General features: G+C 43.0%; 1 protein-coding gene across 1 annotated transcript in view; it reads left to right on the plus strand.

Moving 5' to 3' along the window:
* myo15b (myosin XVB) overlaps positions 1 to 17,331 on the plus strand; it is a 267,080-nt gene that overhangs the window by 156,560 nt on the left and 93,189 nt on the right. The window contains exons 21-24 of the mRNA XM_088000375.1: positions 200 to 434; positions 4,283 to 4,386; positions 6,836 to 6,895; positions 8,862 to 8,937. Coding sequence (XP_087856501.1) covers positions 200 to 434; positions 4,283 to 4,386; positions 6,836 to 6,895; positions 8,862 to 8,937 — 475 coding nt within the window. The remainder of the gene's footprint in view (positions 1 to 199; positions 435 to 4,282; positions 4,387 to 6,835; positions 6,896 to 8,861; positions 8,938 to 17,331) is intronic.

Here is a 17,331-nt window from a genome sequence, read left to right on the forward strand (position 1 = left end):
TAGAGACATCAAGCAGAGGCAGGGCATGCCCTTTCTTGAAGAGAAGATCACAGGAGTCAGCCACTTTAGACACAGAGCTCAAGATTTACTGATCTATTGATATTGTAATGTAGTTGAGTTTTTGAGGAAAGCAAATACAACTAAAAGGTTATCAAGAAGAGCAGTATTTTCTCTAAACTCTTGACTATTTCTGTTGCAGAATGGAAAGGAAACACAAACTGCAAAGGTGCCACCTAAAACAGCACCAAAACCACAGCGTCATTCCCAATCTTCACAGCGTTCAATAGAGGACCAGCTCACAAAGATATATGCTTCACCACTACCAGGGCTTCCACTTCCACCACCTCCCCCACCACCTCCACCTGGTCCCTCTTCATCGTCAACATCTGTCAGTGAATTTCAGCTCTCCCCAGTTCCACAAAAGAGAGAGGAAGGTAAGATCAAGCACATATTCTGTTATTCTTTCATGAGATTTGGATGTGCTAGCATTTATCATCTACCTGAAAGTTTCCTGGAGAGGTGGTAGTAACCTGTCTTCTTGGACTGCTACCGTTCATGTGGTGTAAATGCATCCATAGTTTTGTTAGGAAGGGAGCTGTTGGACTTTTACCCAGTGACATTGAAGAAACAGCAGTATATTTCCAAGTCAGGATGGTATATGGCTTTAATGGGAACTTGCACATTCTGGGGTCCCTTTGTGTCTCCTGCCCTTGTCCCTTTAGGTGCTAGAATTCATAGATTTGTAAGGTGCTGTTGAATAAACCTTGTTTGGCGAAACACTACATATTGTGCATAATGAATACTTTTGTCACATTGGGGCGGTGTTGGAGGGAATGAATGTTAAATGTGGTTGATGGAGTGTGATCAAGTAAGCTCCTTTGTGCTGGATGTTGTCAAGCTTCTTGAGTGTTGTTGCAGCTGATCCCATCCAAACAAGTGGACAGAATTACAAACATACTGCTGAAGTATTTATATATACATACTTGTGATGCCAAGGCATACAAGGCTTTGAGTCAAGTGCAATAAAATTGGATTAGAATAGTTAGATGGCTATTTTTGACTGGCATGGATGTGATGGGATGAAGGGCCTTTTTCTGTGCTGAGGATGTGGTTTGTAGACGGTGGACACTCAGGAGGTGAGTTATTCATTTCAGAATTCTCAAATCCTGACCAGCTCTTGCAGTCTTTAAATCATGGGGAGATGATTTTTTTTTCTTACTGCAGAAGCTCAATACCTGAAACTTCATGGTGGAAGTATCATTTGTCAGTTTGAGTCTGAATATTGTCCAGGTCTTGCTGCATGTGGACACGGATATCTTCATTATCTGAGGTTTCATGAATGATGCTTAGCATTGTGTAAACATCAGCACATTTCCCTCTTCTGACCTTTTAATGGAGAGAAGGTTAATTATGAAGCAACTGAAGATGGCTGAGCCTAAGGCAGCACTCTGAGGAACGCCTGCAGTGATGTCCTGGAATAGAGATGACAGACGTCTAACAACCACCAGCATCTTCCTTCATACTGGGTGTGATCACAGACAGTAGAAAGTTTCTTCTCACTAATTCCTATTGACTCCAATTTTGCCCAGGCTTCTGGATGCCACACTATCCAATGCTGCCTCAATGTTAGGGCAGTGACTTACCTCACCTCTGGAATTATGTTCTTTTGTTCATGTTTGGACCAAGACTGTAATGAGGTGGGGAGCTAAGCAGCACTGGCAGAACCCAAACTGAGGATCAGTGAGCAACTTGTTGCTGAGAAAGTATTACTTTATAGCACTGTTGACAGCTCCTTCCATTAACATGTGCTGATGATGAACAAGACATTGATTGTACATTACTTGGCCAGGTTGGATTTGTTCTGCTTTTTGAAATTGGAACAGCTTGACTCGGAGTGTGGCAAGCAGGTAGACAGAGTAGTGAAAAAGGCATTTGGTACGCTTGCCTTTAATGGTCTGTACATTGAGTATCGGATTAGGAGGTCATGTTGCGGCTATACAGATATTGGTTAGGTCATGTTTGGAATACTGCGTTCAATTCTGATCTCCCTGCTATAGGAAAAATATTGTAAAACTTGAAAGGGTTCAGAAAATATTTAAGAAAATGTTGCCGGGTTTGGAGGGTTTGAGCTATAAGGAGGGTTGAATAGAATGGTGCTATTTTCCCTGGAGCATCGGAGACTGAGAGGTTTTACAAAAGTTTATAAAATAATGAAGGCTGTGGAGGTGAATAGCCAAGGTGTTTTTCCCAAGGTAAGGGAGTCGGAAACTAGAAGGCATAGGTTTAAGTTAGAGGGGAAGGATTTAAAAGGGATCTAAGGGGCAACTTTTACGTGCAAAGGATGGGCACAAATGGAAGTGTGGACAGGTATAACTACAACATTTGAAAAGCATCCGGAGGGGTATATGAATAGGAAGCGTTTCGAGGATTATGGGCCAAATGCTAGCAAATGGGACTAGATTACTTTAGGATATCTGGTCAGTATGGAAAAGTTGGACTGAAGGGTGTAGTTCCATGCTGTACACCTCTATGACTACTAGAGCACAAATATTATTGCTGGAATGTTGTCAAGGCCCACAGCCTTTGCAGTATCCAGTGCTGTCAACCATTTTTTGCTGTCTCATAGTGATTCAAGTGCTGGAGACCTTTTATAGAATCTCTACAGTGTGGAAACAGGCCATTCAGCACAGCAAGTCCACACCAACTCACCAAAGAGCAACCCACCCAGACTCATCCCCGACCTACCCCTGTAACCTTGTATTTCCCATGGCTAATCAACCTAACATATGCATCCTTGGGAACTATAAGCAATTTAGCATGGCCGATCCACCTAACTTGCACATCTTTGGACTATGGGAGGAAACCGGAACACCCAGCGGAAACCTATGCAGAGATGGGGAGAACATGCAAACTCCACACAGACAGTTGCCCGTGGCTGGACTTGAATCAGACCTCAAAGGAGACAGAGATAGATCATCCTTTTTATATATTCACTGATGAGATATGGGTGTCTCTGGTCTGAACAGCATTTATTGCCCAAAGGGCAGTTAAGAGTCAACCATATTGCTGTGGATCTGGAGTTACATATAGACTAGGCCAGGTAAGGATGGCAGATTTCTTTTCCTAAACAATTTCCATGAACTAGATGGATTTTTATGACAATTGGTGATAGGTTGAGTGACTGGCTTTCAATTTCAGATTTTTATTAGCTAATTAAATTCAACATATTACAAATTTGGGAATCATACAGTTTACTGGACCTGATCGGGTCATATGAAATGATACCCCCGCATCAATCTTTAGCATGAGTTTGTATCAGGCATTTAAGCATAAAATAGTTGAGACATTTGCTTTCTTCAGACAGTAGCAAAGATGCACTGCAGTAACTGTCCAAGTTCAGCAGCACCATTCAAACCTACAAGCCATACTTTCTACCAACAAGAAGGACAAGGCACATAGGAACACCACCATCTGCATGTCATACACCATCCTGACTTGGAACTGTATCACTGTTCCTTTTTAGTGGGTCAAATCCTGGAAGACCATCCCTAACAGCTTTGTGGGTGTAGCTACAACATATGGACTGCAGCAGTTCAAGAAGGCAGCTCTCCACTTCTGAGTAATTGGTTCACTGGGTGGGAATGTCCCTGGCAAGGGCAACATTTATTGTTTGTCAGTTCAGCTTGGAAAGCAAATGCTGAACTTGCCATTAACGCTGTCATCACAAAATATAAAAAAAACTTGTCCAATCAAACTAATGCATAATTTTGTCAGGTTAACCACAGAACATAAATTCCTTTTGAGTTGTACCATCTCCGCAGTAGAGGTAGGACTGTCTGCTTGCTTACATTTTGTGGTTTCGTCTATATTATTTTTCTTGAATCTGAAGCTGCTGCTCTGAGTAACTAATACTCTTCTCTCTCAATCTTTTTTCATATTTACTCAATAGCTTTGGGTCAGTGGGCAGCATTCTCATTCTGAGGCAAATGGTTGTGAGTTTAAACTCATTGTTCACTACATCGTGTGATTTGGCATTTCAGTGCAATACTGAGGCAACACTATTGAAAATGACTTTTTTGAAGAGCAGAATTCTTTGCTGATCCCCAACTAATGGTGTGAAAATATTTTAAAAAGCTGTGTGCTTTATTGTTGTTCTTGTGATTTTATGGTGCATCAATTGCCTGCTGTATTTTCATACATAGTCAGTAAGTTAAACAGTTTGGACATCAGCAGAGCATGAAAGGTGTCTTGAAATGAATGTTTTATCTTTTTATCTTGGCAGTGTTCTTACAAGATGACAATATCAAAACACATCTGTACAGGAGGACAGCCAGTGTTTATTTCTCATATGTTAATATTCCTTGGAAGCTCTATCTTCGCAAAGAGGTACAGAACTGAACAACAATGATAGGAATGAATAACAAAGGTATAGGATCGTCAGTAATCAGTAACAGAGTTGCACAGGTACTGTCAGGAATCAGTAACAGAGACATATAGATACTGTTGGGAATCAGTAACAAAGATACATAGGTACTGTTGAGAATCAGTAAAATGATGATAAATAGGTACTGTCAGGAATCAATGACAGAGATACAAAAATACTGTTGGGGATCAGTGACAAGGATACACAGATACTGAGGGGGATCGGGAGCAGAGATACACAGATGAAGTTGGGAATCAGTGTCAGAGTTACACAGGTACTGTCCGGAATCAGTAATAGAGATACCCAGATACTGTCGGGTTTCAGTAATGGAGATATATAGGTACTGTTGGGGATTAGTAACAGAAATATATAGGTAATAAGTATATAAGTTAGCTCACTGAGCTTGAAGGTTTGTTTTCAGACATTTCATCACCATACTGGTGACACCATCAGTGAGAGTCTCCGGTGAAGCGCTGCTATGTTTTTTCAAGGGAAAGTAAGTAGAATCTAAATCGATGTGTTTATTGATAGAGTTCTGGCTAGAATGCCATGCCTCTAACAATTCTTGTGCGTGTCTTTTTCTCACCTGTCTTGGATATGTGTGTTGTCCCAGTCAAACAAAAAACCCGAAAATGACATCACACACCTTAAGAAACCAAGACCTATAAACAGAGAGATGACACAAACCACCAGCGCTTCACCGGAGACTCTCACTGATGGTGTTACCCAGTATGGTGATGAAACGTCTGAAAACAAACCTTCAAGCTCAGTGAGCAAACTTACATACTTATCATTAATCTAAGCTACAAATCTTCTCAAAAATCGCTAATATATAGGTAATGTTGGAAATCAGTACAAAGATGAAGCAACACGTACTGTTGGGAATGAGTGGCGGAGATAGATACTGTCCGGAATCAGTGACAGACATACATATGTAATGTTAGGAATCAGTTACAGAGATACACAGGTACTGCCAGCAATCTGTGACAGAGTTATGTAGGTACTGTTGGGAATCACTAACAGAGATACACAGGTTCTGTCAGGATCAGTAATAGAGAAACACAGATTATGCAGATGCTGCCGGGCATCAGTCAGAGAGATACACAGGTACTGTCGGTAATCAGTTTTAGAGATAAACAGATACTGTTGAGAATAAATAAGAGTTACATATGTACCATCAGTAATTAGTGATAGAGGTACACCAATACCTTTGAGAATCAGTAGAAGAGTTACACAAGTACTGTCGGGAATCAGTAACAGTGATACACAGATACTGTTGGAAATCAGTAACAGATTCAAAAAGATAATTAGTAATCAGTTAAAAGAGATGCAGGAAGTAAGTCACAGAATCCCTACAGTGTGGAAACAGGCCATTTGGCCCAATAAGCCCACACCGACCCTCTGAAGAGTAACCCACTCAGACTCATTCCCCTTCCCTATTATTCTAGATTTATCCCTGACTAATGCACCTAACCCACACATCCCTGAATACTATGGACAATTTTAGCATGGCCAATTTGCCTAACCTGCACATCTTTGGATTGTGGGAGGAAACTGGAGCACCCAGAGGAAAGCCATGCAGACACAGGGAGAATGTGCAAATTCCACACAGACAGTCGCCCGGTCTGGAATCAAACCTGATTCCTTGACACTATGAAGCAGCAACCCACGGCGCCACGGTAAAGTGAAGATTGCCAATAACCAATGAAACTGGTAAGAAACAAAGTTACAGGTCACAGGGATTTTCACTAGCGACATATCTAAACTAATTTTCTGTGGTTGCTTCAGATATTTCCTAATTAACCTGTGCAGAAATGCACAGGCAGCAGATGAGACTTGAACTTGGGCTCCTGCCTCAAAGGTACCAACGCTACGACTGCACACAGAACCCTCCTACTACTGTATTATATTACTTGTCCAGTTCAGTGTCACTTGTCTTTAGTCACTGTTAGTTTGTGCTTTCCATATGAATCAGTAACAGAACCTAGGAATATTTTCAGCAGATGTTGAGGGTCTGGTAATATGAAGACAGTCAGTGACAGGACTGACCTTAATAATAGATAATGACATTCGTTTAGAATTATTCTGTATTTTATGGAGTTTGCACATTCTCCCGTGTCTCTGTGGATTTCCTCTCGGTACTCCAGTTTCCTTCCACAGTCCAAAAGTATGCACATTAGGTAGATTGTCCATGCTAAATCATCCATAGTATCCAGGGATGTGGAGGCTAGATGGGTTAGCAATGGGAAAAGCAGGGTTACAGGGGTGGGTGGGATGCTCTTCAGAGGGTCAGTGTGAACTTGATGGGTTGAATGGACTGCTTCCACACTGTTGGGATGCTATGTTTAAAACTGAACAGATTTTGTATCTCTCTGACATTTTATATTACTAACGTTCATCTTACTGTTGCAGTTGTTTTACCCAAGGGAGAAGTTTAACACTGAATACATTCTCAACCTGATGTGTGAACAGGTAGGAGCATAGTAACTGAAGCATTTTACCTTTTGCACAGATTGACAAGGACAAGAGTAAAAAAGGGAATTAACTATGCAAATTGTGTAGTGCAGAAGACTGCAGTATTGTGTATCGTAAGAGACAGTACATGCCCATATGCTGTCCGATTCACAATCTGTAATATTAATATTGCCTATTGCAAACTTTTTGATCAGTACATAGATAATCTGTTTGCCTCCATATATCTGTCCCTATCATCGTGCAGCTCCAAAACCCAGTCAGATTTCCACACTCCTCCAATTCTGGTCTTTAGGACAATTGCAGATTTTTTTCATCCCATCATTGCCTTTCGCTCTACAATTTACTCTCTCAAACTCTCTACCTCTCTCCCCATCTGTCTTAAATTCTGCCTCTTTGAACAAGCTTTCAGTTTCCTGCCTCTCTTTGGTAGCTCGGTGTCAAATTTTAGGTGGAATGTTTTAATTTGTTACAGGTTTTAATGCGAACTGTTCTCGTTTTATATCAGTCACACTGCTCATATTACAAGGAGTATTATAATCTAGATCATTATTATTTATTATTTAGCACTGCTGCCTCACAGTGCCAGAGACCTGGGTTCAATTCCCGCCTCAGGCAACTGTCTGCGTGGAGTTTGCACATTCTCCCGGTGTCTGCGTGGGTTTCCTCCGGGTGCTCCGGTTTCCTCCCACAGTCCAAAAATGTGCAGGTTAGGTGAATTGGCGAGGCTAAATTGCCTGTAGTGTTAGGTGAAGGGGTAAATGTGGGGGAATGGGTCTGGGTGGGTTGCTCTTCGGAGGGTCGGTGTGGACTTGTTGGGCCGAAGGGCCTGTTTCCACACAGTAAGTAATCTAATCTAAATTAAAACCTATATTAGTAATTTTAATAATTTATTTATGGGTAATGTTATCGCTTGCTAGGTCAGTATTTCGGCCAATACCTAAATGCCATTCAGAAATTTTGTGTCCCATGCCCACCATCTTTAGCTGCTTCATAAATGACCTTCCCTCCAACATAACGTCAGAAGTGCAGATGTTCACACAATGTTCAGCACCATTTGCAACTCCTCAGACACTGAAGCAATCCATATCCAAATGCAGTAAGGCTGGATAATATCTTGGGCTAAAAAGTGACAAGTAACATTTGCACTACACAAAGATTAGGCAATGCCTATCTCCAGCAAGAGGTAATTAACCACCACCACCCCTTGACATTCAATGGCATTACCATCCTTAAGTCCTTCATTATCAATATCTTGGGGTTTACCAATAATCAGAAACTGAACTGGACGAGCCATTTAAATGCAATGGTTACTATGGCAGATGATTTGCTAGGAATTTTGCAGCATGTAATTCACCTCCTCACTTCCCAAAGCCAACTACCATTTACAGGACACAGTCATGAATATGGTGAAATACACTGTTTGACCTATTGCAATCCAACAACATTCAAGAAGCTTTATACCATCCAGGACAAAATATCCTGTTTTACCAGCATCCCAGCCAAAATGCATTCCCTCATACGCATACACAGAGTGGTAGCACGTGCATCTTCAATGATATGCACTGCTGTAACTCACCAACACTCAGTCAACCGCCATTTTTTTGTCCCCTATTATATTTACATTCCCCTGTTTCTGTCCATTGGGAACCTACATTTGTCTTCACTAATCTCTTTCCCTTCATGTAACGTAAACCCCAACCTCTGAAATGCATCCCAATTCTACTACTAATTCAAAAATGGGCAGCAAGGAAATTCACAATATATGGGAATGTCAGAAGAATAAATTTAAAGATCCTAACATTTAAATGGCAAATTGAGAGCCTTTGAAGAATTTTTTTTCCTCTACTTACTTGAAGGTGTTTGCACTGGAACAAGTATTATCCTGATAATGTTTGTGCACGTGTGCATCATTTATCATGTTTGGAGGATACCTGCAACTAACAGCTATTCGATATCTCCTCAGATCATTCGAGACACTTACTCTGACAGCTGTACACGCATTTCAAAGGAGGAGCGACGCAAGATGCGAGACCTGTTAGGTATGTCGATAATCACCTCGTTCAGCAATGGTGTCTATCAGGTCAGAAAAATCGCTTACCATGCTCTGGTACTTTAAATGTTTGTCCAGATGCTTCTCAAATATTGCAAGAGTTCCTGCCTCCACCACTCTCTCAGGCAGCATGTTCCATAATTTCTACCACTCTGTGGGTGAACAATCTTTTCCCCAGATCTCCTCTAAATTACTTACTCCTCACCTTAAACTTGTGCATTCTGGTCTTAGACATGTCTGTCTTGAGGAAAAGATTCTCACAATCTACTCTGTCTACGCCTCTCATAATTTTGCATACCAGAATCTGATCTCCTCTCAGTCTCCTCTGCTGCAGGAAAAACAAACTCAGTCTTTCCAGTCTCTCCTCATAACTAAGAATTTTTATCCCAAGCAACATGCTGGTGAATCTCTTCCACACACCCTTCAGTGCAATCATGCCCTTGCGATAGAGGAAACCAGAGCTGCACACAAATTTCTATCTGTGCTGAACCAATAATTTATAAAGTTGTAATAAACCTTTGCTCCTATATTCTATGTTTGGCTACTGAAGGCAAGTATCTCATATGCCTTCTTCACCTCTACCTGTGCTGACACCTTCAGGGATCTGTGGAGTTGCACGTGAAAGTCCCTGTCTGCCCCAGTAGTGCCTCGGGACCTACTATTTATTGTGTATATGCTTCCCTGACTAGATCCAAAAGATTAGGAAAAAGTGAGGATTGCAGATGTCAAAAAGGGTGGTGCTGGAAAAGTACAGCCAGTCAGGCAGCATCCAAGGAGCAAGAGAGTCGATGTTTCGAGCATAAGATCTTCATCAGGAAAGACCCAAAGATTATTAAAACAGAAACAGAAACTGCTGGATAAACGCAGCAGGTCTGGCAGGATCTATGGAGAGAAAACAGAGTTAACAGAGTCCAGTAATCGTCCTTCAGCACTTATTATAGCTATTGAAGACAAGGGTTGAAGTGGGAAAGACGTAAGCAGATAAGTGCAGGTGGAGCCCAGAGAGAGAGAAAGTTAGGTGGACAATGTGATAGTTCATAGTAAGCATGGGAAGGAAAAAAGCTGATAATGGGGACCATGTCTTGGTGAAAATGGGTTAGCAATGCTGAAAGCAGCTTATGTCATGACACGGCCTTGGATGTGGGGGAAGGTAAAAGACAATGGAACCAGATGTTCAGGTTCTAAGATTATTGAATTCAGGATTAGGTCCTGAAGGCTGCAGGATCCCTAAGCAGAAAATGAAATGCTGTTCTTCCAGCTTGTGCTGATTCTTGCTAAAACACTGCAGCAAGGAGTGAGAAAGAGTGGACCAGAGCATTCCAGTGGAGGAGTCAGAGATGGACCAGGTGAGGTTGAGAGCATGATAGAAATTAATAGTGGAACTGATAAATTTTTCCAATTCCAAATGAAAGAGGGATGCAGCATCAATGATGTCATTGATATGAGTTGGGAGGAGGAACCCGATTAGGATTGGAACAACGTATACTCCACAAATCCCACAAAGTGACAGGTATAAATGGAACCCATGTAGCTACTCATGACCATATCTTTGATCTGTAGAAAGTGAGAGAGGTTAAAGGAGAAATTGCTCAAAGTGAGGACAAGCTCAGCCAGGTGGAGGAAGGTGATGGTGGATGGTATGGATTAGATCTTCTTTCCAGGAAGAAGCAGAGAGAACTGTGACCATCCTGATGGAGGATGGACATATAAAGGGATTACACGTCCATGGTGAAGAGGAGGTAGCTGGTGCCTGCAAACTGGAAATTTTGAAACTGATATAAAATGTGAGAAGTATCGCAGATGGAAGTGGGAAGAGACTGGACAAGAGGAGAAAAAAATACCAAGTTAAATTTGTAAGGTAGGGGTAGCACAGTAGCTCAGTGGTTAGCACTGCTGCCTCACAGCTTCAGGGACAATAGGCAATAGGTGCAGGAGTAGGCCATTCTGCTCTTTGAGCCAGCAGCACCATTCATTATGATCATGGCTAATCATACTCAGTCAGTATCCTGTTCCTGCCTTATCCCCATAACCCTTGATACCACTATCCTTAAGAGCTCTATCCAACTCTTTCTTGAAAGTATCCAGAGACTTGGCCTCCACAGCCTTCTGGGGCAGAGCATTCCATACACCCACCACTCTCTGGGTGAAGAAGTTTCTTCTCAACTCTGTTCTAAGTGGCCTATCCCTTATTTTTAAACTGTGTCCTCTGGTTTGGGAGTCACCCATCAGCGGAAACAAGCTTCCTGCTTCCAGAGTGTCCAATCCTTTAATAATCTTATACGTCTCAATCAGATCCCCTCTCAGCCTTCTAAACTCAAGCGTATACAAGCCCAGTCGCACCAATCTTTCAGCATAAGATAGTCCCGCCATTCCGGGAATTGACCTCGTGAACCTATGCTGCACTCCCTCAATAGCCAGAATGTCTTTCCTCAAATTTGGAGACCAAATCTGCACTCAATATTCCAGGTGCAGTCTCACCAGGGCCCTGTACAGCTGCAGAAGGACCTCTTTGCTTCTATATTCAATTCCTCTTGTTATGAAGGCCAGCATGCTATTAGCTCTCTTCACTGCCTGCTGTACCTGCATGCTTGCTTTCATTGATTGATGTACAAGAACACCTAGATCTCGTTGTACTACCTAACTTGACTCCATTTAGGTAGTAATCTGCCTTCCTGTTCTTGCCACCAAAGTGGATAACCACACATTTATCCACATTAAACTGCATCTGCCATGCATCCGTCCACTCACCTAGCCTGTCCAGGTCACCCTATATTCTCCTAACATCCTCCTCACATTTCACCCTGCCACCCAGCTTTGTGTCATCAGCAAATTTGCTAATATTACTTTTAATACCATCATCCAAATCATTAATGTATATTGTAAAAAGCTGCAGTCCCAGCACTGATCCCTGCGGCACACCACTGGTCACCGCCTGCCATTCCAAAAGGGAGCCGTTTATCACTACTCTTTGTTTTCTGTCAGCCAACCAGTTTTCAATCCATGTCAGTATTTTGCTCCTAATACCATGTGCCCTGATTTTGCTCACTAACCTCCTTTATCAAAGGCTTTCTGAAAGTCTAGGTGTACTACATCCACTGGATCTCCCTTGTCCATCTTCAGAGTTACATCCTCAAAAAACTCCAGAAGATTAATCAAGCATGATTTCCCCTTCATAAATCCATGCTGACTCTGACCTATCCTGTTACTGCTATCCAGATGTGTCGTAATTTCGTCCTTTATAATTGACTCCAGCACTTTTCCCACCACTGAAGTCAATCTAACCGGTCTATAATTCTCTGTTTTCTCTCTCCCTCCTTTCTTAAAAAGTGGGTCAACATTAGCCACCCTCCAATCTGCAGGAACTGATTCTGAATCTATAGAACATTGAAAAATGATCACCAATGTATCCACGATTTCTAGAGCCACCTCATTCAGTACCCTGGGATGCAGACCATCAGGTCCCGGGGACTTATCAGCCTTCAGACCTAACAGCCTCTCCAACACTATTTCCTGCCTAATATAAATTCCCTTCAGTTCAGGTCCTTCAACCACTATTACATGTGGGAGATTGCTTGTGTTTTCCCCAGTGGAGACAGATCTAAAGTACCAATTCAACTCTTCTGCCATTTCTTTGTTCCCCGTAATAAATTCACCCGTTTCTGTCTTCAAGGGCCCAATTTTAGTCTTAACCTTTTTTTGCTTTTCACAGACCTAAAAAAGCCTTTACTATCCTCCTTTATATTTTTGGCCAGTTTACCATCGTACTTTACTTTTTCTTTGCATATTTCCTTTTTAGTTATCCTCTGTTGTTTATTAAAAGCTTCCCAGTCCTCCGATTTCCCACTCATCTTTGCTATGTTATACTTTTTCCCTTTTGTCTTTATATGGTCCTTAACTTCCCTCATCAGCCATGGCCACCCCTGCCTCCCCTTAGGATCTTTCTTCCTTTTTGGAATGAACTGATCCTATATTTTCTGCATTATACCCAAAAATACTTGCCATTGTCATCCCTGCTAGGGTATTTCACCATTGAACTTTGGCCAGCTCCTCCCTCATAGCTCCATAGTTCCCCTTATTCAACTGAAATATTGTCACTTCCGATTCTACCTTCTCCCTTTCAAACTGCAGATTAAAGCTTATTGTATTGTGGTCACTACCTCCTAATGGCTCCTTTACTTCGAGGTCCCTGATCAAATCCGGTTCGTTGTACAACACCAGATCCAGAATTGCCTTCTCCCTGGTAGGCTCCAGCACCAGCTGTTCTAAGAATCTATCTCGGAGGCACTCCACAAACTCCCTTTCTTGGGGTCCAGTACCATCCTGATTCTCCCAGTTTACCTGCATGTTGAAATCCCCCATAACAACTGTAGTAATATCTTTGACAGGCCAATTTCAGCTCCTTATTCAACTTACACACTCCATCCAGGCTACTGTTTGGGGGCCTGCAGATAACTCCCATTAGGGTCTTTCTACCCTTAGAATTTCTCAGCTCTATCCATACTGACTCTACATCCCCTGATTCTAGGTCCTCCCGCGCAAGGGACTGAATATCATTCCTCACCAACAGGGCCACCCCACCCCCTCTGCCAGTCAGTCTGTCCTTACGATAGCACGTATAGCCTTGAATATTCATTTCCCAGGCCCTGTCCACTTGAAGCCATGTCTCAGTTATCCCCACAACATTGTAACTGCCAATTTCCAAATGAGCCTCAAGCTCATCCACCTTATTTCTAATGCTTCGTGCATTCATATATAATACTTTTAATTTGTTACTCCCCTCACCCTTCCTATCAATCTCTATTTCATTTGACCTTACGACATGATCCTTTTTTGAGTTTTAGAACATAGAACATAGAAGAATACAGCGCAGTACAGGCCCTTCGGCCCTCGATGTTGCGCCGATCCAAGCCCACCTAACCTACACTAGCCCACTATCCTCCATATGCCTATCCAATGCCCGCTTAAATGCCCATAATGAGGGAGAGTCCACCACTGCTACTGGCAGGACATTCCATGAACTCACGACTCGCTGAGTAAAGAACCTACCCCTAACATCTGTCCTATACCTACCCCCCCTTAATTTAAAGCTATGCCCCCTTGTAATAGCTGACTCCATATGTGGAAAAACATTCTCACTGTCGACCCTATCTAAACCCCTAATCATCTTGTACACCTCTATCAAGTCACCCCTAAACCTTCTTTTCTCCAATGAAAACAACCCCAAGTGCCTCAGCCTTTCCTCATACGATCTTTCTACCATACCAGGCAACATCCTGGTAAACCTCCTCTGCACCCGTTCCAGTGCCTCCACATCCTTCCTATAATATGGCGACCAAAACTGCACACAATACTCCAGATGCGGCCGCACCAGAGTCTTATACAACTGCAACATGAACTCAGTACTCCGGAACTCAATTCCTCTACCAATAAAAGCCAGTACGCCATATGCCTTCTTCACCGCACTATTTACCTGGGTGGCAACTTTCAAAGATCTGTGTACATGGACACCAAGATCCCTCTGCTCATCCACACTACCGACCGTTAGCCCAGTACCCCATCTTTTTATTACTCTTACCAAAGTGAATCACCTCACACTTACCCACATTGAACTCCATTTGCCACCTTTCTGCCCAGTTCTGCAGCTTATCTATATCCCGCTGTAACCTCACTGTCTACAACTCCTCCGACTTTCGTATCATCCGCAAACTTGTTCACCCAACCTTCTAACCCCTCCTCCAGGTCATTTCTAAAAATGGTCTCATAGCAATGGTCCCAAAACAGATCCTTGCGGAACACCGCTAGTGACGGCACTCCAAGATGAACCTTTGCCATCAACTACTACCCTCTGTCTTCTTCCAGCCAGCCAACTCCTAATCCAAACCTCCAACTCACCCTCAATGCCATACCTCCGTATTTTTTTGCAGTAGTCTACCATGGGGAACCTTATCAAACGCCTTACTAAAATCCATATACACCACATCTACCGCTTTCCCCTCGTCCACCTCCTTAGTCACCTTCTCAAAGAATTCAATAAGGTTTGTGAGGCACGACCTGCCCTTCACAAAACCATGCTGACTATCCTTGATCACATTATTCCTATCCAGATGTTCATAAATCCTATCCCTTACAATTCTCTCTAAGATTTTGCCCACAACAGAAGTGAGACTGACCAGCCTATAGTTACTAGGGTTATCCCTACTCCCCTTCTTGAACAAGGGAACCACATTTGCTAGCCTCCAATCTTCTGGCACTACTCCTGTAGACAACGAGGACATAAAAATCAAGGCCAATGGCTCTGCTATCTCCTCCCTTGCTTCCCAGAGAATCCTAGGATAAATGCCATCAGGCCCAGGGGACCTATTTATTTTCACCCTTTCCAGAATTTCCAACACCTCTTCTCTACATACCTCAAAGCCATCCATTCTACTTAATTGTGACTCAGTTCTCACATTGACAACAATGTCCTGTTCCTGATTGAATACTGACGAAAAGTATTCATTCAGTGTCTCCCCAATCTCTTCAGCCTCCACACGCAACTTCCCACTACTATCCTTGACTGGACCTATTCCTACCCTAGTCATTCTTTTATTCCTGACATACCTATAGAAAGCCTTAGGGTTTTCCCTAATCCTACCAACTAAGGACCTCCTTGCTGCTCTTAGCTCTCTCTTCAGGTCCTTCCTGGCTACCTTATAACTCTCAATCGCCCCAATTGAACCTTCACGCCTCATCTTTACATAGGCCGCCCTCTTCCCTTTAACAAGGGATTCCAATTCCTTATTAAACCACGGCTCCCTCACACGACCTTTTCCTCCCTGCCTGACGGGTACATACTTATCAAGGACACTCAATAGTTGCTCCTTGAACAAGCTCCACATATCAATTACGCCCTTGCCTTGAAGCTTACTTTTCCAAGCCACACATCCTAAGTCATGCCTCACTGCATCATAATTTCCCTGCCCCCAGCTATAACTCTTGCCCTGTAGTGCACACTTATCCCTCTCCATCACTAGAGTAAAAGTCACTGAATTGTGGTCACTGTCCCCAAAGTGCTCACCTACCTCTAATTCTAACACCTGGCCTGGTTCATTACCCAGAACCAAATCCAATATGGCCTCACCTCTTGTTGGCCTATCTACATATTGTCTCAGGAAGCTCTCCTGCACACATTAGACAAACACTGACCCATCTAACGAACTTGAGCTATAGCTTTCCCAATCAATATCAGGAAAGTTAAAGTCCCCCATAATAACCACCCTATTACTTTCACTCTTCTCTTGAATCATCCTCGCAATCCTTTCTTCTACGTTTCTAGGACTATTAGGAGGCCTGTAAAAGACTCCTAACAGGGTGAGCTCTCCTTTCCTATTCCTCACCTCAGCCCAAACTACCTCACATGGCGAGTCTTCATCCATCGTCCTTTCCACAGCTGTAATACTATCTTTGACAAGCAATGCCACACCTCCCCCTCTTTTACCCCCACCTCTGACCCTACTAAAACATTTAAACCCTCGAACCTGCAACAGCCAATCCTGTCCCTGTTCTACCCATGTCTCCGTAATAGCCACAACATCGAAGTCCCAGGTTCCAACCCACGCTGCAAGTTCACCTACCTTATTTCGTATACTTCTTGCATTGAAGTATACACACTTCAAGCCACTTTCCTGTTTACAGGCACCCTCCTTTGAAATTGATGCCATGTTCCTAACCTCCCTACACTCCAGGTCCTGCACCCTAAAGCTACAGTCTGGGTTCCCATGCCCCTGCAGAGTTAGTTTAAACCACCCCCAAGAGCACTAGCAAACCTCCCACCAAGGATACTGGTGCCCCTCAGGTTCAGGTGCAGACCATCCTGTTTATAGAGGTCCCACCTTCCCCAGAAAGAACCCCAGTTATCCAAATACCGGAACCCCTCCCTCCTGCACCATCCCTGTAGCCACGCATTTAACTGTTCTCTCTCCCTATTCCTCGACTCTCTTTCTGCTCCATTGATTCTGTTGTCTTTCTTGACTTCTCTTGTTCTAACTTTCTCTTTAACTTCCTTCTTAAACTTCCAGTTTGTCCCCTCCCCCCCCCCGCTATTTAGTTTAAACGCAGCTGTGTTGCAGTGGCAAACCTACCTGCCACAATGCTGGTCCCCCATCTATTAGGGTGCAACCCGTCTCTCTTGTATAATTTATCCTTACCGCTAAACATACTCCAGTGATCCAAGAATTTAAATCCTTGCTTCCTGCACCAGTTCCCCAGCCACACATTCATGTCCATTATCTCCCAGTTCCTGTCCTCTCCAGCCCGAGGAACTGGAAGCAAACCGGAGATAACCACCCTGGATGTCCTGCTTTTCAGCCTTCTTCCGAGTTCTCTGAAGTCCAGCTATAGAATG

This window comes from Chiloscyllium plagiosum, unplaced genomic scaffold (genome assembly GCF_037043375.1).
Source record: "Chiloscyllium plagiosum isolate Xiang-an unplaced genomic scaffold, Cpla_swu_hap1 HiC_scaffold_25, whole genome shotgun sequence".
NCBI classification, from domain to species: domain Eukaryota; kingdom Metazoa; phylum Chordata; class Chondrichthyes; order Orectolobiformes; family Hemiscylliidae; genus Chiloscyllium; species Chiloscyllium plagiosum.